At 47.8% G+C, this 23,447-nt stretch overlaps 8 protein-coding genes across 8 annotated transcripts; 4 read left to right on the forward strand and 4 right to left on the reverse strand.

Annotated features, from left to right (window-relative positions):
• Window positions 1–115: 115 nt before the first annotated feature.
• Window positions 116–1,567, reverse strand: N7466_001401 (glycosyltransferase family 4 protein; the record flags this gene model as incomplete). The annotated part of the gene is made up of 1 exon (XM_057160799.1): window positions 116–1,567. The coding sequence occupies one exon, from the start codon at window positions 1,565–1,567 to the stop codon at window positions 116–118; it is 1,452 nt and encodes a 483-aa protein (XP_057027047.1).
• Window positions 1,568–2,145: 578 nt separating this feature from the next.
• On the forward strand, window positions 2,146–4,076 carry ugd1 (UDP-glucose dehydrogenase; the record flags this gene model as incomplete). Its single annotated transcript, XM_057160800.1, has 4 exons — window positions 2,146–2,359; window positions 2,413–2,834; window positions 2,902–3,547; window positions 3,622–4,076. The coding sequence occupies 4 exons, from the start codon at window positions 2,146–2,148 to the stop codon at window positions 4,074–4,076; spliced, it is 1,737 nt and encodes a 578-aa protein (XP_057027048.1).
• A 1,299-nt stretch (window positions 4,077–5,375) lies between these two features.
• Window positions 5,376–9,886, reverse strand: N7466_001403 (uncharacterized protein; the record flags this gene model as incomplete). Its single annotated transcript, XM_057160801.1, has 3 exons — window positions 5,376–6,685; window positions 6,750–9,533; window positions 9,583–9,886. The coding sequence occupies 3 exons, from the start codon at window positions 9,884–9,886 to the stop codon at window positions 5,376–5,378; spliced, it is 4,398 nt and encodes a 1,465-aa protein (XP_057027049.1).
• Window positions 9,887–10,795: 909 nt separating this feature from the next.
• Window positions 10,796–12,646, reverse strand: N7466_001404 (putative transcription regulator (RTG2); the record flags this gene model as incomplete). The annotated part of the gene is made up of 2 exons (XM_057160802.1): window positions 10,796–12,482; window positions 12,543–12,646. 2 exons carry the CDS (start codon window positions 12,644–12,646, stop codon window positions 10,796–10,798), a joined length of 1,791 nt encoding a protein of 596 aa, XP_057027050.1.
• Window positions 12,647–13,631: 985 nt separating this feature from the next.
• Window positions 13,632–15,872, forward strand: N7466_001405 (uncharacterized protein; the record flags this gene model as incomplete). The annotated part of the gene is made up of 1 exon (XM_057160803.1): window positions 13,632–15,872. One exon carries the CDS (start codon window positions 13,632–13,634, stop codon window positions 15,870–15,872), a length of 2,241 nt encoding a protein of 746 aa, XP_057027051.1.
• Window positions 15,873–17,266: 1,394 nt separating this feature from the next.
• Window positions 17,267–17,840, forward strand: N7466_001406 (hydrophobin family protein; the record flags this gene model as incomplete). The annotated part of the gene is made up of 3 exons (XM_057160804.1): window positions 17,267–17,564; window positions 17,621–17,718; window positions 17,784–17,840. 3 exons carry the CDS (start codon window positions 17,267–17,269, stop codon window positions 17,838–17,840), a joined length of 453 nt encoding a protein of 150 aa, XP_057027052.1.
• A 1,794-nt stretch (window positions 17,841–19,634) lies between these two features.
• On the forward strand, window positions 19,635–21,064 carry N7466_001407 (uncharacterized protein; the record flags this gene model as incomplete). The annotated part of the gene is made up of 5 exons (XM_057160805.1): window positions 19,635–19,799; window positions 19,868–20,000; window positions 20,071–20,194; window positions 20,248–20,684; window positions 20,742–21,064. The coding sequence occupies 5 exons, from the start codon at window positions 19,635–19,637 to the stop codon at window positions 21,062–21,064; spliced, it is 1,182 nt and encodes a 393-aa protein (XP_057027053.1).
• A 356-nt stretch (window positions 21,065–21,420) lies between these two features.
• Window positions 21,421–23,140, reverse strand: cpdS (uncharacterized protein; the record flags this gene model as incomplete). The annotated part of the gene is made up of 4 exons (XM_057160806.1): window positions 21,421–21,714; window positions 21,771–22,318; window positions 22,360–22,780; window positions 22,832–23,140. 4 exons carry the CDS (start codon window positions 23,138–23,140, stop codon window positions 21,421–21,423), a joined length of 1,572 nt encoding a protein of 523 aa, XP_057027054.1.
• Window positions 23,141–23,447: the final 307 nt, after the last annotated feature.

A 23,447-nucleotide genomic window follows, 5' to 3' on the forward strand; every position in this document is an offset into this window, starting at 1 on the left:
TAAGAGTCGTATAATCATGGCAGCACCCAAGAAAAAGGCAACTCACTGCAGATTAGATGAAGTACATCTTACTCTATAGACTCATGATTATGTCTCATACATGTACTAGGAAGTATCAACTCCGGGGCTGTGGGCGACTCCACTGGAATTGATTCCGCAACGCTTGCCATACGCGTGGAACGAAACGGTGCCCGTGAACTATCAAGGGTACCACGGCGATTAGCCACATGCCATAGACCACCGCGACGGCCAGCACCAAGCAGACTTGCTCGATGACCCATGCGATGATTCCCGATCCGACCCGGGGCGAAGGGCCGTGCGACTCTTGGTCGGCATGTGTCAGCGCCTCAGCTATCTGCCAGGCTGCACGACGGTTGATCTTCTCCCAGGTGGTGTCCTCTGCTTGTCGCCGGGCCGCGATCGCGAGATTCTTCCGGTGAGCTGCGTTTTCTGTGACCTTTCGTGTCAAAAGGGTAAATTGGTCGAGATCCTGCGGTGGAACAAGAAATCCGGTCTGACCATGTCGAATAATATCGGATGGTCCACCCTGATCACGGGCAATAACGGGGATCCCACTGGCCATAGCCTCGAGAACGACTAGTCCAAAGGTCTCAGTGACAGAACAATGGAGGAAGAGGTCAGCCGAGGCGTAGGCCCGAGCCAAAGAGACTCCAGTGAGAAAGCCCGTAAAGACGATGTGGTTCGAAACTTCGGCAAATAGCCGTTTGACCTTATTTTCAACGACTGGGTTGCGATTTCCCCCAACAATGAGTAATTTAAAAGGGACTTTCTCCACGGCCAAACGCCTGGCGACTTGGGCGAGGAATTCAAACCCTTTCTCTGGTGCAATGCGACACACGCAGATGAGAATGATTTCACCATCCGGGGCGATCTCCTGGCGATAGGATTCGTCTCGCTGATCCGGTGTGAAGAGAGCGGTATCAACTCCACGACCTAGCTGGACCATTCGGTCAACGGGGGCCCCGACGTGCTTGAGGTAGCCACGAATGGCCGAACACGGGTAAAAGATGGTATGGACGGCACGGGAGCGAAACAGGAAGCCCTGCACCACCCCCAGCAACCAGACCCCAAACTGGTCCAGCGGTGCAGGAAGCATGATCTCAGAATAGGCGGATAGATCTGTCTGGAAGTTGAGAAGCACGGGGGGTGACGAGCGTAACTGGCGAATCTGTAACAACATCTGGAAACCCAACGATGCGGGACTGGCCAGGTAGATGATATCGGGTTTGAAGGCTTGTCGATATACATGGCCAATATGGAATGGATAAACGACAGTCAAATCCGGGTTATAAGGCAGGGCGCATCCTGGGAGTCGTCGTTCCCATGGTTGTGTTTGCTTAGTAGTATCGCCTTTGAAATCGGGCGCGACTAGAATAAGATTCACACCATGATCTTGCAAGTACTCGACGAGACTGCGAGTGGTGCGACTAACTCCATTGACTGGGCCCCATGATTCTGTTGCCAACAAGATCTTCTTGCCCTGCAAGATACTAGGGAACTCATCACTCGTCTGGAATGAGGAGAGCAACGGGGCGGATTCAGACATGATGTGGCGACATTCCCTCTTTCCCTCTCTCTATTTTCTTCTCCCACCCATGAAAGAGAAAAAAGGGGAGATAAGAAGTAAATGAATGCAAGTATCAAAAAGCGTAAATGAGATCACGATTTCACTAGTAACTCCGCGGATGGCACGTGCCGAAGCTGCCCGCTGAGAGGTGCTTACAATACATGTAACTATGAGAACTGATGATGAGCGGCTTGAGCCAATCGTTCTTATCCTCTCCTCCGCATGTATCATTCTACCCCAACTATAGGCACAACCACCCCCCGATAACCACATCTCATCAACCCTTCAAGTCATGAGGGGTTGTCATTCACAAAATGCATTCCGAAGAACGAGGGAAAAAAAAGGAGAAACAAGGTTTCAAGAAGATCGATTCCTCTATTGGTTTCGATGTTCTTATTCTTATTTTTTTTTTTAAATAACATCCTCAACTGACCTTTCCCCCCTCTCCAGCGCCACTGTCTTCTTGATTCTTTATTGAATGACCGATATAAGCGGTCAAGTCTTCGTTCTTTGAATCACGGTCAGAATAGAAGAAAAAAAAAACAAAAAAGAACATCATGTCATGCGACGAGATCCCCATGGATATCCTGTTCTCAGAGAGCGGAGAGTCATGCTCTACAGCTCCCACCAGTCCCAGCGCAAGTCCTCTGTTTCGCCCTTCAGACGTTGATGATCCCAAGTTAGCGCTGCCTGAGTCAACCCCACCTACTGAAGAACACCACCGAGCCCATCCTGTCAAGAATGTGTGTGTAGTTGGTGCCGGATACGTTGGTAAGCATTTGAATACTGTTCAAATCCAAATCTTCGACTAACGTCTTATATAGGAGGTCCCACGGCCGCCGTCTTGGCCCTGCACAACCCTGACGTGGTAGTGGAAGTATTGGATCGTGACCCACAACGTATCAAACAATGGAAATCCCCGCATTTGCCTGTCCATGAGCCTGGATTGGATAGCCTCGTGAGAGTGGTTCGTGACGGCGTGGAGAGTGACCAGAGTGAGATCTCTCGACGTCAACGGAACCTGTATTTCACATGTGAATCTGCGCGCGCGATCGCGAAGGCGGACATTATCTTCATGGCAGTCAATACACCCACGAAGATGTTCGGCGTCGGCGCTGGGTCTGCGACTAACATGGTTGCGTTTGATGGTGCCTTGAGAGATGTTGCAGCTCATGCGAAGTCTGGGGCAATAATCGTTGAGAAGAGCACGGTACCCGGGGGCACAGCGGAGCGAGTGCGAAAAATGGTGCGCATGTTCTTTCAAGCCTCTCCTTTTGTCGATTGATCCATTGAAGTCTCTGACATGAGTATAGCTTGCTGCTCACCGGCCTGGGGCCTCTTTTGAGGTGCTTTCTAACCCAGAGTTTCTCGCCGAAGGCACTGCCATTAAGAATCTCACAACACCCGACCGTGTCTTGATCGGATCCGCCGCAACTCCCGCCGGACGCCAGGCCGCTCGCACATTGGCCAATCTATACAAAGCCTGGATTCCTGCAGACCGAATCTTGGAAACGAATACGTGGTCCTCGGAGCTCACGAAGCTTGTTGCTAATGCGATGTTGGCCCAACGGATCAGTAGCATTAACTCCATCAGTGCCATATGCGAGCGCACCGGTGCAGACGTGGATCAGGTAGCCAAGGGCATTGGCATGGATGCTCGCATTGGACCTCAATTCCTCAAGGCGGGACTAGGGTTTGGGGGCTCCTGCTTTCGAAAGGACATTGCCAGTCTGTCATATTTGGCTGCCTCGCTGGGGTTGGATGACGTGGCCTTGTACTGGCAACAAGTCAATATTATGAATGAGCGCCAGCGGGACCGATTTTCGCGGAAGATAATTGAGCGATTTGAAGGGAACTTGGTGGGTCATAAGCTCGCGATTCTTGGGTTTGCTTTCAAGAAGAATACGGGTGATACTCGCGAGTCGTTGGCCGTGGAAATTATTCGATCGCTGCTAGAAGGTGAGACTCCACTCCCCCTGCCCCTCCCCCCTTGGTTATGCCAGTCTACTTACAAGTTTGTCATGTCTTAAAAGAGCGACCGGCCGAGATTACCATTTTTGACCCCTATTGTCGCCAAGAAGATATCATGCGGGAGCTAGGGCCAGGAATCGCGGAGATGGGGATCGTAAAAGTCCACAGTGACCCATATCTGGCCTGTTCACAAGCCCATGCCATCTTGCTGGTCACGGATTGTGATCAGTTCCGCTACAGCCCGATGAAGAAACCCAATTGGAGCATCTCAGATCAATCGACATCGACATCGACATCGACATCGACACAGCATTCGTTTGTCTCTGATAGCACAGACTACCAGCCCACTCCCACCCGGCACAATACCAGTGAAGCTATTGAGTGGCCACGTATCGCATACAGCATGATTGAGCCCAAATGGGTGTTTGACGGACGGGGTCTGCTGGACGTGATGGAGCTGGAGAAATTGGGACTGCGGGTGGATCGTGTGGGACGGCGTACAGTGCTCCATGTTTAATTTTCTCATCTCGACATTTCCATCTTGCGATACCCTTCTAGGCTTCTCCTATTCCCCCCTTCCTTTTTGCCATCCAATTCGTTCACATATTTTATATTTTCTGTTCTTTCCCCCATATTTGACCTTTTTTCTTTTTTTTTGTGGTCTCTACTGCCATTGTTTATACATTCCTCAGTCATAACGATAAATTGCGTGATTGGGGCTTTTCGAGTGGCGTTTCTAATGGATTTCCGGGGGCATTATTGTGTTTTTTTTTTTACAAAGTCCTGCCGCTTAGGTATCAATCGCCGTGGAATAGATCTAGACTGTGAAGTACTATGTACAGTGGTATTTTAGATTACTACCAACATTAGAATAAGTTCGACAATATTCCTGAGGTCTTGACCTTGTCTAAAATCAACTGCACGAGCCCAGTCTTGCCGTTCATTCTTATGAGAACGACAATAGGTTGAAAGGTACGGAGAATAACATACCCCTAAAGCTCTCTGGTCTGCCTCATGTCCGCGCCTACATCAGTACTAAGCACAGAGCTTGGGCGAACCTTTCCGGTAATGGGATTTGTTCAGCAGTTCTATTTCGATGCCTCGATCAGAAAGCTTGGTGCCCTTTCCCGTAATTAGTAGTTCTCTGACGCGTCTTTTTCTTCATTTTGCGTCGATCCCACAGTCACATGGCTATTATTTCACTAATTCGAATGCGCTTCCCTGGTGCCACACAATGCTCAGTTAACCCGTACGCTCAGGGGGGCGGCAGGACTCAGGACAGCGAGCACTTGATATATGGAGTTCGCGATTGCCCATTCCAACGTTTACGCAATCATCCCAGCTTTCCAAGTGCCGATACAATGCGCTATGCATATTTGAAGCTCCGACTCCATGCGATATCATGTTCGCAGATATATCATGATTCATATGTTTAGGCCTAAGCCTTTGCGAATAGTAATGAACAGGTAGGTTACAGGGGGAAATTGGCAGAAAGTTCTTAGAGTAAGCGGTGAGAGCAGAAGAAGTGTACACATTCCAAATTGGGTTTTGGTATCAACTTTCAACTTCCACATGCAACATTCAAATGTTAGGTACTCACCATAATAAGTAAAGTAGACTACAGACGGTACTACTAGTGCGCTCCATAAGAGTATGCCTTTATGATCCATGAAGCGATTTAATTTTAGCAATTGCGTTTTAAGACTATCACATTATTGAGGTTCGCAGTCACTTCGACACTCCCACAGTTAATAAGTCCATGGACTATGAGTCTATGACTCAATAAGACGGAACAATCATCCAGCGCTTCGTTTGTTTACCCCGCCAACAATGCCCCCGTGTCCGGGAAATCAGAAGCAGTTAGCAGTTGCCCTCGTAGGATCTTGCCAATATGGGTCTTTCCGATATCTTGGCAGTCCTTCCTGATTTGGGACATTAGGATTTGCAGAAACCCCAGAGGACTTTTGCGGAAAGAGGATTTTCCATCCACTCCACCTTGCTCGATAAACCCATCCGCAGCAACAACAAGACCTTCTGGAGTTTTCACGGACGCCACACCTAGAAATTCACAAAGATATTGGTACTGCGAATACGATTCAAGATACAATTGCCCGGAAAAGAGGTTTAGTTGAACCTGGAGGAGGGAATCAAAAGCGAATATGCTTCCAACCTGCCTGGGGACGATGTGTAACGTCAGATGATCCAATGGAGGGAATTCCCGATTTTGACGTGGGCTGTACGAGTGCAAGGTAGTAACGGTCGATTTGCGTATGTCCATCATCAGGCTATTGGCCTCGAAGGGACTGATAATGAGCATAACTGTCCCGGTGTTTCCACTGATAGGATGCACGCTTTCCTTGGCCGTCAATATCCATCTAACTGGTCTTTGGAATGCATCCGCAACAAATTTGGGTTTTGCAGGGAAATCTACAGTAGTGGCAAAATCCGTTGTCACAAGTAGATCGGTGGGAAATTCAACCGTGCCTAGCAAGGAAGCTGCAGACGTATTTTGCAGGACATGAAAGGCCGGCTTGAAAGAGTCAGACGATGCCTCGAGAGCACCTGTTCTAATAAAAGTACGTAGATGTGGATGGATTCGATGTACAGCTGGGGAAGCCTGTGGAGGTCTTTCAATCTCGTGTTCGCATTCAATCTCAGGCGCGAGCTCCCGTTCTTGCTCTTCTTGGAGAGTCGACGAGGAAAAGTTCACACATTGAAATTCATCGCAGCGATCCATTATGAGACGCAAGTTCGAATTGGAAACCGAAGTTGAATCGATCAAACCAGTCTGCTGGCAGCCAGGTCGATATCGACGCTCCAAAGTTTGGCTTTCCGGCTCAAGAAACTTGTCAGTGTCGTTCAAATCTATGGGTGTGAGTCCAGCGTGTCGATTACGCTCCCATAAATCATCTTGACGGTAAAAACGCGATCCTTGAACCGCCCAAAGAGGGATGGTTCGCTGCATGTCAGCCCAAGTCTCGGAGACTGCCCAAATGACGACATCCGAAGCGTCGAGTTCTCGCTCGGTCTCTTTGCCACTCAACGCTAGAATTTTGGCATTGATCTCATCAGGAATACAAAAGACCACAGACTGACCGCGGCCTAACTCCCTCATCCTCATACATGCTAGTGTTTCAGTCAATCTTTGGCCATTGTCGCATGTGGGGGGAGAATATTGTGAAAGTCTCACCTTGAACTAACTTGTCCTTTGTAATACGAGGGCCGAGGGTAACTGCCGCGCGATAGGTTATGGGAAGTTTTAAGTCAATTCCCCTCGTATGCGCTTCATCGAGAAAAATGAAACACACTTCCAACTGTCGTGCGAACGGTGAGGTCTGCAGGCTTTCCACGCGTCCTTTGCGGTCGATTACGCAAATCACATCTTGGTCATTAACAAATACTACAGCCTGAACTGGACTGTCCTTTGAGATCATTTCAAGCCACTGCGTTGCAACTTCAGAATTACTAAGTTCCAAAATCTGGGCACCCACATCAAGAATGACTTGAGCGGGAGGACTCAAGCTCATGACAAATTCCAACAATTCTTGAGCATCCGTCTTGCATGGGTCGCTTTGACATGATATCAGAGCCACACCGTTCTCCGGTCGTAACAAATATTCAAGAACGAGAGCGTTTGTATGATTCTGCCTTGGAAGATCCAGTTGCTTGACGCTCAGAGGTAAAGTTTTGCGTGAGTCGTTTGTACCGCTAAAACCCACAGTTGGCATTTGCTTGAGTTTTCCAAGGTCCCACCCAGAGGCGGATAATTTACTAGGAAACTCTTTCATCTCCCTTGGAAAAACAAACTTCTCCAGGAAATAGTCGATAGTGGCCTTGGAGAATCGAAATGCGGGAAATATTTGGCTTGTGCAGTGATTGCGGTCATCAAGATTCAAGCTTAGCAATTGATGGTACTCACGTGGAAGCATCGGTGAGTCGTCCACCCACAGTTGGTACACTATACAAGCTTGGTCTGATTGAACAAGATGGTTGAAGACAAGGAACATATCTTCATCATCAAGTCCAGCATAGTAGTAGGCCAGACATGTCAAGATGACAATGACGTCTGGGTGGCTGAACTCGGACCGCGGGGAAGGGTTGTCCTTCGCACGATATGGCACACAAAGCTTGGTTTGGGGTGTTCGATTAGAGTCTGGTCCATAGTTGACACGCCACCGCTTTTGGCCCAAGCAGAAGCTCAAAACACCCTCTGCAAATAACCCGCGTAGTAAGAGAAGAGGGCTCCTGTTACTCTCTGTCCAGATCCCGGCTGGACCGTCGTCTTCAACAATTGCCACTTCATAATCTGTAGGAGTCGGATTCAGGACATAGGCACGCACGGCATTTCTGACTTTCACGGGCTGTCGAGATATCGGCAGAGAGTCAAGGCCATTATCACATATATATGTGAGGACCAGATTAAAGAGTCGTTCTTCGGCGTCGCGACTGAGCAAACGTATCCTGGGGAAGCGACCAGCCTTTTGTTCAAACACTTCGATCGAGCGAGGAAGCTCTCGCTGCTTACACATTCTGTCGCGCTGTGCCTTTTGTTCAATTCTTTCGTATAAAAGCCGATGCTCCTCTGACTGATCGAAGTATCTAACAGAGAAACAGTCCGACGTCCCAAAGTCCGAAAATATGCCCGGCCCGCGATATTGAACCAATTTCTGTCGCTCCCTGAGATATTCCTCGGCCCGAGATAACCTCAGCATTTGTGATTTAAACGGCAGTAAAAGTGGTTGAAATATATCGGCAGGCAGACATGGGTCGTATTCTCTCAAAATGTTGTGTGCAAGAACTGCAGATTTATCGCAAGCAACCCACAGCTCTAGGATAGTGAGAAGCATGACAGACGAGCTTTCTGGATTTTCTTGGTTGCATGCTTTTACCGCACGGGAATATTCCATGATCAATGCACTCAGACGGCTGCATGTTGCTTGATCCTGCTGGTAGGTGTCCATCCAGGCATCTAGGTTTAAAGCTACCCAGTTTTCAAAGATGGCAAGATTGTATGGATGGTAATCACCATCAACAGAGTGAAAGAGTGTGGGAAGGATTGAGGGCTGTGTTTTGAGTAGTTGGAGTTCGGGCTGGAAGGGAATGACAGGTGGTCGGCCAGATTTTCGATTCCTGATACACTGAACAAACCGGTCAAGAGTGGGGAATTTGCACTGGGTGTCTTCGTCAAAGTTCAAGGTCGTCAATGGCAGTTCATCGGGACCGGGCTGCCTCTTTTCAATGATGTTCTTCCATCGAAAATTGATTATTTGCGTCGCTTGGCTCAGTGTCCGCTGAGCCGAGGCGAACCAGGTCGGCTCCTTAGGCAAATCCAGCTTCATCAGTCGACGGGAAATCTTTGCATTCATGAGATAAATCTCTTCGCTGGGTGTTCCCGTGAATTCCAATGAAGTCCGAAGGGTAGAGCACATGAAATAAATGATGAACTGTTTGTAAAGATCGAACGTGTTCTCTTCCACAGACAATCTCATGAGCACCAGTTGAATGAGCACTCTGATAAAAAGCCATAGAGAGGATCTCCGCCACGGAGATCGACTATTACACCACATAACCTCTTCTCGTGTAAGCTTTTGGAGTTGCAGGGTGTCCAGGCTAGAGCCTAGAGGATGAAGCATTGCCATGAGGAACTCCGTCACCATTTTGGGATCCGTAGTATCTCTGTCCTCATCATGCGTTTGCTGAGCCTTTTTCACTTTTGCTTTGGTTCCTGGGGCTGCCTGATAACTCATTTTGGTGAGAGTCTGTGCGACCATCATCTGTAGAGCGGGATCATTGAAAATCGCCTGATCAATTGAAATTGCGGGGCCCGGAAAAGTACGTATCAGCCGGCCTGTGGTCATTGTCACAGGTGAATTACGAGGAGACAGTTCAAAGGACTCCACATGTATCGTATCTTCATGAGTTGTGAAAAGTACCCCTGCATTCTGTTCACGCACATAGATAGGGAGAAGGCCACCTGCGAGTGTGAGACATCATCTATTTGAATTGATGGCAAAGATACTCACCCTGTTTCTTCAGACTGTCAAATTGCTTGTAAAGCTCACTTTCGAGCAAATTGCCGTCAGAACTGCAAGTTTGCTTCAGACGGACAATCATTGTGTGTATGGTTTTTAAGGCAGCAAGTTCTTCATCATGGAAGTCAACCCGGAAGCCATCGAGGGCATCGATCACGGCTTTGAGGAGGAGAATATCGTTTTCGGGGTTGAAGTCACTCGATTGTGGAAGCCTGGGCGGGAGAAAGATATGATGGAAAAGAAATAAACTACTAGCTTCTCGGGATGATTCTTGAATAGGGTGGGGATTCGGCATTTTCGCGAAATCCTTTGTTTGGGAATCGGGTTTTCTAAGAAGATTAGTGATACTTCCAAAGTCACGTATGACATGCGTAGGACTGACATACACGATCGCTTTAACTGTTGTTGGGTCGCTGTTGGTAAGGTCGCCAAAGTGAGTGGGACAAATTGGAGAACAAGAGTCAAATTCGAGTATTGATCAAGCACTGTGAAGGAGAAGAGGAAGAGTGGAGAGACAACAATGACCAGACCAGTGGAGAAGGGAAAAAGGGAAGAAGAATAGAAGAGCCTGATAGCCGAGAAACACCAATAAATACTTCCAGATGTCGACGACAGCACTAGTCCTAGAGGGGAACGGAACGAGTGTGTCGTTCAAAGTGACGTTTGAAATTTCCAAGGTTGCTGCATCAATTACACTTTTCCTCTCAGGCAAGAGAAATCATACCTGAGTTTGGCTCCGCTGAAAAAACAACTCACAGATTTAGAAGATTCTTCACGCTTCTTGTACTTCCAGTTCCGGGCAGGTTGCGCCTCGGGAGGCGAGACTCTGGAGGGCCGCGACACGCAATATGACCCATTGGAACCCCATACATGTCACAATGCTTTGACTATTGCCAGCTGGGACATGTATAAAAAGATAGCATCTCGGGACTGGCTAAACCTTTGCCACTCTTTCCAGGGTTCATGTATGTGACATGACCCGAAAGGGTTTCCAGTGTCGATTTGGAAAGTTCTGGGAAACAAAATCAAACTCAACGACCTGAAAGATGCAAATTTTTGACTTGTTTAGTATGTACTGGGTATCTGGATTTCTAGAACCTTGGAAGACCCGTTCACGGGGGGTACTGCTGAGAATAACAGCCCTATACAGCTAGGCATAAACCTTCAATGTCACTGTGCATGGATCCTTCTGCGAGTCCCGAGGTCATTGCAACAACTCCTCTTCTCGTACCAAAACAACCACTTTGACGCCCCAACCGTCCTTTCCTCCAATCCAGTGCTTCCGTTTCCCAACTTTCACAATCTTCTGCACGTCATGGTTAAGTTCCTCTTTAAGATGAGTAGGGTCATATGCGGCTTTCTGAAGAGAAATTTCCAACTCCAATCCATCCTTGTTTCCCTTTTTGCCAAGTCCATGCACCCACCGGGCAGATGGAACAATACGTGGTTTGGAGGAGTCGATGAATCCAGTAGGATACAACTGACCGAGAACAAGTCCTAATTTACCAATATAACGTGTCCACCAGACCTCTTCTGGGGTGAGAATTCCTTGCAGATGAGTTTTTAACTCGACATCACGCGGTGGTAATTCTCCGCCATACCGTTCTTGAAGCATCAATGCCAGAAGAGCGCGATGTGAGTGAGGAATTCCATGGGTGGATGCGAGAATTCCAGTGCTTGTGCTATACATGGCAGCACTTGAAGATAGCTCCTTAGGCATGGTTGCATGAACAAAGAGAGAGTTGGCAAAGGCTTGAACCAGATGTACAGTGACAGAAGATGGAACAGAGCGGCCTTCCACAGGCCGGGGAAGGGCGGACAGCATCAACTCAGCGATTTCGTGGGCTGATGAAGTGGCGTAACGGGCAGTTGCAACCTCGAGCGGATCTTGTTGACGGACTACTGGGAGCATATCACGGAAGAGTATTCCTTCTCTGACGCCCCCCTGGCAGAAATGTGCCTCCTTGATCCCGTGCGGTAATGATTCGGCCAACACATTCACCAGGAATGCAACAGAGGGGACTTGTTTGCGCCGCCGATCTGAGACTCGGAAAATCTCGTGTGCGGTGCGGGCCACTTCCTCCAGGGCCTTTGTGTTTTCAAAGTCCTGCTTGAGCGCCGAATACCCGTTGATAATCGAGATGGGATAATCCTGACCCCTTGTCTGGTGCAGGTATAAGAGAAGATAGCCCCATCCACGGAAGCCTCCACCGGATAGATATAGTGGGAATCCTCCTTGGGATCGGGCCTTATCAATCATACTTTCAGGTACTTCGAGACGGTCAAAGGCGGCCCGGAAGTTCTCAGCCATCTCTTGACGGAATTGCTCCTTGGCCTTTCCCGCTTCGTCCTTGCTTTTGCCCCGCTTCAAGTCCGCCAACTTCTGAGTCAACGCTGCTGCTCCGTAAGGAAAACTGACTGAGCCCCGGGGGCTAATGCGAACATTCCCGGCGTGGGAGCTGATCCAGGTCATTTGCATGCTGCCCCCTCCCAGATCCAAGGCCAGACCTTCCACATCCGAAAAGCTGCTTGCGATGCCCCACGCCCCGACGATACCTTCCTCCTCCTTTGGAAGCATCTCCACGACAACGCCGGTCGTTTTGCGTATCGCATCGGTAAACGCCGCAGAGTTAATAGCAGTTCGAGTCGCCTCCGTGGCAATAAGACGAATATTGTTGGGCGGGACGCCTATTTCTGTACAGATTATCTGAAATCTCACAATGGCGCTGACGACCCTGTCGATCACCGATTGGGGGATTGGGACGCGGCGTCCCGTGTCAGAGTCCATCTGCGCCTCGTACAAAGAGACATTGACGCGGTGAAAGTGAACAGTAGGAATGACGCGAGTAGTGGGACTTGAAAGGTCTGAAATGGAACATCGAATGCCGTTGCTGTGGTTGTCAACTAAGGTTTTCGATTCATGAACCAAGGGGATGCGGCTCAGCGATTACCTTCCCAGGTCTACCACGGCATGTAAATGAACATTGAGGCTATGGGCCAACTTTTCCGCCATTTTCAAGCTGTGATGGGATGGGGGGTTCTTTCCACCGCCCATGCTGAAGATGGTATAGACCTAACAGGACTTTGCGTCATGATGCGGGGAAACAATAAAATAATTATATGTGTGACATCACCTCACCGCCAGATATTCTGCCTAGTACTAGTAGTTATAGCCTAAAATGCTGGCCGTAAATTTACTACTGACTACTAGTAATAGTAACTACTAGTAAGTTCTAACTACCTGCGAGAAAATTCTGAGTTAGTAACCTGTAGGCTGGAGGACATACATGTTATCTATTAGATATATTGGAGTACAGTATAGCTGGATACACTACCTGGGCGTACTAGGCACTGTACTAATGCTAGTATGATATGAGGCGGGGAAACCTGGCAGAAACCCTTAGTGTCTGACCACCTTTGACAGCAACAGCCCGACCTTGCGACTTTGATGTTATTACTCCATTTTGGAGCACTTTCCAGAAATTCCTATCTTTCTGTCGCCTTCTCCAGCTCCTGCGGTATACCTTGAGTTCACTCGCGATCTGAAATTCTTCAGTCGACTAAATAGTTGACAACTTGTTTGTCATTACCAATCAAAGCAGATCATGGGACTTGTCACTGCAGACTCGATGATCGTGATGTCACTGTCAGTGATCAACAGTGCTCCTTGAAAGTCAATGCTACATCACCCCACTCTATACCCCCAAATTCATTTAAAGAAAACTGACGCATCCCAGATTCGGATAGAATCGCGATCGGTGCATGTCAATGTTGTCGGGGTATTCTGCCCCGAATCCTGCACATTTTGTGTATTCAACCCCCGGTCTATTCCTCCACCATTCATATCTGCCGCCAAGGGCACCGGCAGTGACGATCTGTAACTCATTACCATGCCTGGGGGATGAAATGCGATGGTCTCACTTGATTTCAGCCTAAATGTGGGCCATTGGGGATCTAAAGAAGGGACGATGGTCAGTTGGCAACGGGCAAGAACAAATTGTTGAAGGTGAAATCGTGAATGATTTGTTTCAACAGATATCATGATATTCTTTGCTGCGGCCTTGAGCGCCATATTGGCCATTGGTACAACGGCTTCTTCACCACAGAGCTACCATCAACCAACCTCCAAGGGGTTTCGCATGCAACATGGCTTTGAGACCATATTAGTCCAGCCCTTTGGCTATGACGGCTTCCGTGTACGTGCATGGCCTTTCCGCCCGCCAACCGGCCAGGAAATTGGCTTTGTTTACGATCCTCCGCTTGAAGGCCCAGAGGACGGAAAGGCCCATGGCATGAGTTTCGATACTGCGTTCACTGGAAACAATTCCGAAGAGCTACGCAATGGGAATATGATTGTTCGTACTTCCGGCGGGGCGGGAAACCCGGGGGGGTATCGTTTAGCCTTCTATCGGGTAGAGGCCGATGGCACCGAAACTCTGCTCACCAACGAGTATGCACCTCTCAAGTCGGTTAATCCTCGCTATTACTCTTGGACTGGCCCAGGGAGCGAATTCGCTGCCGAGTTTTCGTTCAGCACGACCCCCGATGAGCAGATATACGGAACTGGCACCCAACAAGACCATCAAGTCAACAAAAAGGGTTCAACAATTGATCTCATCAATTTCAATACACACATTCCGACCCCGGTGTTCATGAGCAACAGAGGATATGGATTCATCTGGAACATGCCGTCGACGGGTCGAATGGAATTCTCCACCCTGAGAAATCGATTTACCTCCGACGCTGCCAGTGTTGTCGACTATTTCATCGTGAGCTCGACGCCGGGAAATTATGATGTACTGCAACAACGTCTATCCGCGCTTACCGGTCGATCCCCTCGTCCCCCACCCTGGTCTCTCGGCTATATCCAGAGCAAACTTCGTTATGAAAATCAGTCTGAAGTTGTTTTACTGGCAGAGGAATTCAACAAGCGCAACATCCCGGTGTCCATGATTGTCATTGATTATCAATCATGGGCTCACCAAGGAGACTGGGCTCTGGATCCACGTTTATGGAGCAATGTTACCGAGATGGCGGCTCAAGTGAGGAACTTCACCAACGCGGAGATTATGGCTTCTTTGTGGCCTAGCGTGGCTGATGATAGTCTGAACTACCTTGAGATGATGACTCAAGGGTATCTCACAGCTACGCGCTCTGGTCCCGGGACTACCGATTCTTGGAATGGATCGTACATTAGGAATTATGACGCCACTAACCCCGAAGCTCGGCAATTTCTGTGGGAAACTCTGAAGCGCAACTACTTCGACAAGGGGATCAAGAATTTCTGGATAGACCAGGCAGACGGAGGGGCACTGGGTGAGGCGTACGAAAACAATGGCCAGAGCTCATACATTCAATCTGTTCCATTCCCAATGCCTGATGTTATGTATGCTGCTGGCACCCAGCGAAGTGTCGGCAAGCTATACCCCTGGGCGCATCAGCAAGCTATTGAAGAGGGATACCGAAATGCTACATCAAGTGAGATAGGAACCCCCTGTGAGTATATTTCCCTAAGTCGCTCGGGTTACATTGGCTCCCAGAGATTTTGCAGCGTTATCTGGTCTGGGGACACGACTGCAGTCTGGGAGACTCTCAGCGCACAAATTGCAAGTGGCCTTTCTGCTGCTGCAACCGGCTGGGGCTGGTGGACTGTGGATGCAGGTGGTTTCCAGGCTGACCCCACCGTTTGGTGGTCTGCGAACATCGATACACCTGAATATCGAGAACTGTATCTTCGCTGGTTTCAATGGACCACATTTTTGCCATTTATGAGGACGCATGGATCTCGGGCATGCTATGTACAGGGCGCTTATACCTGCGCCAATGAGCCATGGTCGTATGGTGAACAAAATACTCCTATTATCGTCTCCTACATTCACCTTCGTTACCAGTTGGCCTCTTACATCCAGGAGGTTTTCGCTCAGTTTCACCTCACTGGTCGCATGATCATGCGCCCTTTGTATATGGACTTCCAGTCATCGGATTCACGGATTGCCGAGTTGACGCAGAAGAACAATAATGTCACAACCCAGCAGTACATGTTTGGGCCACGACTTTTGATCAGCCCCGTTACTGTCTCCAATGTTTCGGAATGGTCTGTATATCTTCCGGATGTGGCTGGGAATTCGACTGCAACTTCTGCGCTGCCCTGGACCTATTGGTGGACAAATCAGACATACGCAGGTGGCCAGACTGTGAAGGTTCAAGCGCCGATTGAACACATCCCTGTCTTCCACCTAGGTTCACGCAGCGACATTATTGGTGGAAAGGTGTTTTCTTAATACCAGAATGAGGTCCATTTTGCTCGATTGTGGCAATCCAGGCACTGGAGGGGGGCTAGTTATGGCATATTTAAACCCACGGGTAGTAAGTAGGTAGCACGTTGCCACATGTGCAATCTAGCCAACTTTCTCATACTCTGATGAGTTGTTGTAGTAGTGAATAATGTTACTGATTGTTGGCTCGCACGTGCGTTCCACGGGTCCATAACGCAGTTTTACATGTGCATGCTGATCATTTGAATCGATGGATTCCTTGCCACAATAGTAGCCCAATGCGCAGCTGCTACCTACTAGGTAGGCGCCAGAGCCCTGTACCCCGGGAGGAGTCCGTGAATTAATAAGATCGACAATTTTATCACATCACGTATCTAAGTACTTCGGCTGAGAAAGTCTTGTGATTCCATTACCCATGAAAAAACCTTGGAAAGTATGCACAAGTTCTGGCTCGACAACCTTCAATGTTGGAACTTTTGAAGGGGGGCCTTTCTTTTGAACATTTAATTTTGTCCTGAACAATTTTGGACTTTTGCAAGACTTGCTACTTATGTACTCTGCTTTCCTGATTGCATGTTGCCTGCCCAATTGCCACTCATACTTTTCCAAGCTTCCTACCATTTAATTATATGCATCCGCTGAGCTCAGATCCTCGGGCTACATTATATCCGAAAGAAGCAAATAGAGCCCCTTCATATGTATGCAAATGCCGATCACAATCAAGGAAGACCTAGTCCACCATTCATTAACTAGTAGGTACTAGTATATGTACATCGGTATTTTTCTTTTTCTTCAATTGCTGCTCTGCAGTGCTGTGAAACCGAATTGCCTTGAATGTTCGTGTGGTCTTAACGACAAATCGAAAATGCATTGACCAAAACCTCTTCGAAGATTGTACAATAATCGGTGCACAGGGACAGCTGCGATTTCACTTGAGGTTGTACAACATAAGACCTCATGTCGAGAGCGCGCGGAACTCTACAGAACCCCCCCCCCCCCCCCCCCACTATGTTGCTCGCATCAAGCTTGAAATCTCTATCAGGTAGGACAAGTGGCTTGCCAATAATCAATATTCGAAGATTGAAATCAGCTGAGTCGGCAAATCAAGCCATTCGAGGGTCTATCTTACTACTTGGACGCTGTAATGACTGGGTGCGGGGTGAGGAGTTGGGTTGAACTAACACGGGAAGAGGAAAACAAAGCATAATCAAGGAGGGAAGTCGGAAGTTTGAAAGCTGATAAGAAGTCAGTAGGTGTATAAAGGTTCCCAAATTTCCACTTTGCTCATTATCCCGCTGGTTCTCTTCAAACACAATCAACCCAAGCATCCTCAAAAACTCCCTTTTCGCCTTTCATTCGCTCTTTAGTATATACTCCACGCTCGATACAGTCTTTCAACCATGAAAATGAAGTTCATCACCACTGCTCTCATCTTCGCTGCTACCGCCGTGGCTCTGCCTCAGTCTGGAAGCGACGGCAACATCTTCCCTGTTAGCAACGGGATGACCGTGGAGCAGGCTCAGGCTAAGTGTGGAAATAATTCCACGGTCAGCTGCTGCAAAAAGACAACCTACACCAAGGATATCACCACAAGCAACAACGGCCCACTTGCAGGAGTTCTGCAATCTGCCCTGGGTGGAGGACCCGGTGGCGATGGCCTCGGCCTTTTCGGCCAATGCAATGATCTCAGCCTCAACAGTACGTCCCCCTCTCACGAGTAGCACCTTTTTGGAGATGCACTTACAATTTTATAGTTCCAGTTCTCAATGTCGTCGGCGGTGGTGTCGATCAGCTCATAAATCAGAAATGCAAGCAGAACATAGCTTGCTGCCAGAACACTGAATCCAACGCCGTTAGTCTTAATTTGAACATTTCAAAAAGCCTCCACGGCCATAATCTGACGAAATTCATCAACAGGACGGAGATCTCATTGGCGTCGCCATTCCCTGTGTTGCCCTGGGATCCCTTATCTAAGCTCCCAGTGCTTCTCACAAGTGACCTTGGAAGCCTAGTACATGGAAACCTCGTACATATATGTACAATGAATCACTCAAGTAAGGGTCCCTTTCCCCAGTTCAATGGGCTGAGCTCGCTCGTCTTTGGCTCGCCATCTCAATTGGCTGTATCGGTCGTTTTATTTTTCGTTTTTCACCCTTCTTTTCTGGGACATAAATCTGTACCTACATTTTTATTCAATACATAAACTGCCCTTGCACTTATTTCACAAAATTCGACGACCCTCCGTGTAGAAGCAATTAATGTTTACATTGTGATATGTATGAATTTGCATGGCTTCAAATGTTCCAAGCACTTGAGGGTCCAAGGTTCCAAGGTTTGAATAACTTTACTGTTATCTGACTCTCAAATGCTACGAGCACTTGAGCGCCTGCGGCCGAATACAGACTACATATATGCTTCAAATGTTTCAAATGTTTCAAATGTTTGAGCCACATGCACATGTGCACATGTGTGCATGTAGTCTATCCCAATCTGCACATTGCATGACATGTGTAAGAGTTATGTATCGAAAACATTTGAAGCTATATAGAATCTAAAACATTGAATAGGCTTCATTCTAGCAGGCTACGGCTCTCAAACCTTAAGTGCTGAGATATGTACATACGAGTTTCAAATGGAAAGTGAAATTGCTTCTGATTCCCGACTGGGAATGAAATTAAGATCATCCCAAGATGTGTGAGGCATTTAAATCAGCTAATGGGGCATTGCTGGCCCGGGACAGATTTCTTCTTTGAATGTTTGCGGCCATCGCGATGTCATGGACTTTGAAAACGCAGAAAGCCACATAGGATAAACCCAGAAACCTCGCAGATATGGAGAAAGAGTGCCGTGTAAGACAAGCTTTCAAGTGGGGCGGTCTTTGAGGGGGGCTGTGCTGGTTCTTTGACGCAAGATATTGATTTCAAACATTGAATGTTGAACTCGAATCGTCCACTCTCTCCGATAACGGAATTTTTTCTGGACCCTTGAGCCGCGATAGAACATATATATTCATGCAGGGATGATCTCGTACATGGGCTTACATCATTCCAGATGTCCACTCATTCAAAATTCTCCGCATAACGGAGCACGAATGATTTTTAGGTTCAACACGGCCTGAGTGGGTTCAAATTTCTGTTTTCTATGGCTCAAAATACGGAAGGCTCGGGCTAGTCATCATGTCATGAAGATCATCATTTCATGCCAAGGTTTAGTCGCGCCACAGCCGCAATCAGATAAGCCGGATTCTTATCAGATTCCTCGTCAAGGGTAGAAAAGTGGAGAATCTATCCCGTGAAGCAAGACTGCAAGAATATAGAAGCATGTATAAGCGGGTTCTCGTTTGAGCTAGATCAACTGATGAAAAAACAACATTGAAGGGCATCTGGACGATCGGCAATATCATTACGGCATTATTTCCAAGTGAAATGTATGTCGCGTTTTGACTTCCACACGTCTGAACAGCGAGATCGGAACAAGCTTCTAGAGATATTGTTTGAATGACATGGGGATGGGTGATCGCTTTAACTCGATCATTGATTGTGATATAAATACAACGATGTTCTCTCTCAATTCTGCACTCTTGAACCCAGGCCCCAAGCACAAAAGTTCAATGTTGCAGGGTTGGAACATTGAAAGTTTCAAGGTCAAAGCTTCCATCAATTCAAGTCCCCAGGTCGCAGTCCTGAGTCTCCATACCATCTATCGCACAGCAATTCCAACATTTGAAGGTAAAGCCAGTTGGTCATCTCCATACGCATACCTCTCAACATGTCCACTGCTTCGATACAATCATTGGCAGAGCAAATCAAGATAGAAGCTGCACAGGAATCATCCACCTCGGGTAATGGCCATGCTCGCCTTCTTCAACTCGTTGATGAACTCAAGCTAGTCGTTGAGACACCAACGGAGACAATCCTGCGGTTGATTTATCAAGTATGTGAATCTGTCGCCAGTTCAGAATTACATAATCAAAGCATTAACCTTCATAAATGTACCATTAGCCCCCAGAGAATGCTGCGCTGAGAACAGTGGTGGACCTTGAAATTTTCTCTCTGCTAATGAACATATCCAAGAACGAAGGAATCTCAGCATCGGAAATCGCTGTTCGTACGGGCGCCGATAGAGGGTTAATCAGTGAGCACTCATCGCGAAAAAAAAAAACCACGCAAACGACTCTCCATACGCTAACTGAAATGTCATGAAGTTCGCCTCATGAGGGTGATGACCTCTCTAGGACTGTGTTCAAGCTCGGAGGCAGAGATTTACAAAAAAACCGACAAGACTCTCGCAATGACCAAGCCGATCGGACGCGATGGAGTCCCATGCATGTAATTTGACCGCCATAGTTCAACTTTGGTCTTCTCTAAACTGACATCGCCAGATATGATTTGACCCTTCCTGCCCTATCCAAGCTTCCCGAATACCTTCGTCTGAATAAGTATATCAACCCAGAGGAATACTCCAAATCACCTATGCAATGGGCCGTCGGGAAAAGCCAGTTTGAATGGCTTTCTGAGAACAAGAACCAACAGCTGCTTTTCAATTCATACATGTCTAGTCGCCGTGAAGGGAAGCCGAATTGGTTTGATGTATACCCTGTTTCAAGGCTATTCGACGGCGCGATATGCACACCGGAAGCTCCATTCCTGTTGGATATAGGAGGAAACGAAGGGTATGAGCTATCACGGTTCCTTACCAGATTCTCGGACCCACCAGGACGACTCATTCTGCAAGACCTTCCAACGATGGTCAGCAAGGTCGACAGAAATGGAATAGAAACCATGGCCTACAGCTTTTTGGACCCACAGCCGGTAAAACGTAAGTTGCCTCAATTCCTCCTCGATAGTATTTCTAACTGACTGAATATTCTCTAAGACGCCCGGGCATACTATTTCAGAGCTATCTTCCACGACTGGCCTGACCGGATATGCAAGAGAATTCTGCTAAATACCATCTCTGCCATGCATGCTCAATACTCGCGCATCATTATCGTTGACTTTGTGCTTCCAGACACAAATGTCCCACGAATGCAATCTGCGATGGATATCCAGATGATGAGTATTGGAGCGGGTGTTGAGCGATCCAAAACACAGTGGTCTGACCTGTTGGCTAGCGTTGGTTTAAAGATCAATGGCATCTGGAACTCCAACCCGGCCATGGAGTCAATTATTGAGGCGGTTCCGATGGTCAAGTGTTAAGCGCACGTTGGAAACATTTGATTGTGGGTACAGTTACTATTGTTATATGCTTAAGCGGCTTGGAATGAAGACATATTTGCCGTAATATGTGCCTTGTGTACTATGGACAATCTTTCCTCCTACCTCGAGGTCTTACTCATATGCAATCAGCCCTCACATTTCGCGGAGTATCCACGGCACCTCGCTGTGCTTGAAGCACAGATTAGAACACAAATATACCGAAGGATGTAAATTTGAGACTACTTGACCAAAGATCTGGGTTGATGAGCGGCTACTGTATTAGAATACCGCTGAGTTAGCATGTGCGGGCTGCAATATGTGGGGAACCTGCTGTGAGAGTCTCACCTTCGAAGGGATTATCGGGTTGTAAATGAGCCCCTTTCCTGGAGATTCTTGATTCTTCCCAGTAAAAACTCAAGTTGACGATAAGAGGCACCTGGGACATACTGGGGAATCTCATGTCCCGATCCATATACAGTTGAGAATGTGAGGCCACGCTCCGTATGGGCTGTTCCTAATATCCCGGCGCCGGCATCGGAAGTATAAGGCGCCTCGGCATCGCCATTTGCGTCCGCATTCAAGGCGTTGGTGTATGGCACGAAAAGAGGCTCGATGGGAGCTGTCTGAAAGCCTTGCTTTCCTCCCCATGTCTTTCAAAGTTAGAACGCAGTGAAAATATCATCTTCCAACAAATGGCTCGACTTACCATATTCTGGATTGTGGCCAAGCTGCCATTTAAGAACAATAGATAGTCAAACCACCCATGACCTATAATGACATTTTGGGTACGATCAATGACAGAAGGAAGGGGGCCAAGGGCGCTGGGTAAGGATCCGTCACCAGCAGGGAAAATATCGCCTCCGCATACAGAGTAGTCAGTGGGCGGAACATGAAGCGCATTTTGAACATCGGTCTGGTTGAAATAATTGTTTGGACCACCAGCCAATGAAGGGAAACCCATCTGATCCCAAAGGAACGGGCAAAAGTCCGTCAAATGATACATGTTGAAGCACGGGTTCACGTAGGTTGCTGCCTTGACAATTTGGTCCCACACATCGCAGCCCGCATTGGAGGAATCCGGGGCAACGGGGAAATCTTTTGGCGGAGGAAAAGTCAAAGCTTCATCAAGGAACTTATTATATCCACAGGATTCGGCCTTCTTGTTGATATCTGCCATGAATGTATCGTTCAATCCAAAGACACGATCAAAGTAATTCAATGCCGCCACTGCGGGAGCTGTAGTAGCATACGACCCTGTCAGCCACTGAAGCAATTCATCTTGTCTTGTAACATACCATAAATCATAACGTCATCTTCATTGATAGATGGGTCGTTGATTTGAATGCCTTTGAGGTTGAAATGCGAAGTGTCATTTTGATCCAACATTCCAGCCGCGAGGTAAGGAATGTATTGTCCCGCATAGCTTTCCCCCGTGATATAGACCTTGTAGCCCTGCATGCTAAATGTTTCGATAAATCTTTTCCAGAAATCGTTGAATTGGTTCGACACATCAACCTCATTTTGGACGGTAGCAGGTCCCGGCGACAGTCCAGTACCAGCTGGCTGATCAACATACACAATGTTCGTTAAGTTGGACCAAGCATACGGATTTTTGACAGGCTCGAAAGTTCCAGATTGCCACAGAAAGGGACCATTCTCTTGAAGCAGTCCGTCCAAAGAGCTGCAGCCCGGGCCGCCATTCAACCAAATTGTGATCTAAATTGGAAAGTGAGCATCTCCACTGCAAAGGCGGATGTTTTCACATACCTCTCGATCGGCAGAAGGATTTGTCGAAGGAAAAAACCAAAAGAACAAACTGGAGTTGCCATGGGGGGTGTTGGATAGGAGACCAGCGTAGCTCTCGCCTATATCGAATGGGACTTGTGGGAAATGTGTGCTGTTCACAATGAATTTCTCCGTTAAATCATTCAGATACTGCAGTTTTGCGGGATCTTGACGCGTATTTTCTCTTTTGTGTATAGATTTTTCGGTGTGGTGAAATGATGCGGCCTTGTGATGGGGACTTTGCAACGCTGCGACCGTGGCCGCTAGAAAAACTGCAGGTAGAATCAGCATTTCGAAATTCTTTCTTGTTGAACCAAGTTGGTTTTGGATGGGGAAAAAACGATGGGCCATTTTACCTATTTATTCTAATCGCCCTAAAGTTTGAGCTATGGGTGTTCATTGACCTCGGTCGCGATTGAATTGTTGGGCGTACTTTGTTTCCCCCCCCCCTTCCTCAAGTGCTTGAGGTGGATCATATTCCATGATGCACTTGCAGATCTTGAATCTGAGACCCCAACTGGTCACTCTTGAGCGGGGGTTTCCGGGGCGCAGTGCGCAGATTTTAGGGTGTTTAGGGTGTTTAGGGTGTTTAGGGTGT

This window comes from Penicillium verhagenii (genome assembly GCF_028828195.1).
Source record: "Penicillium verhagenii strain IBT 33310 chromosome Unknown utg000002l_segment0_segment0, whole genome shotgun sequence".
In the NCBI taxonomy this organism is placed as follows: domain Eukaryota; kingdom Fungi; phylum Ascomycota; class Eurotiomycetes; order Eurotiales; family Aspergillaceae; genus Penicillium; species Penicillium verhagenii.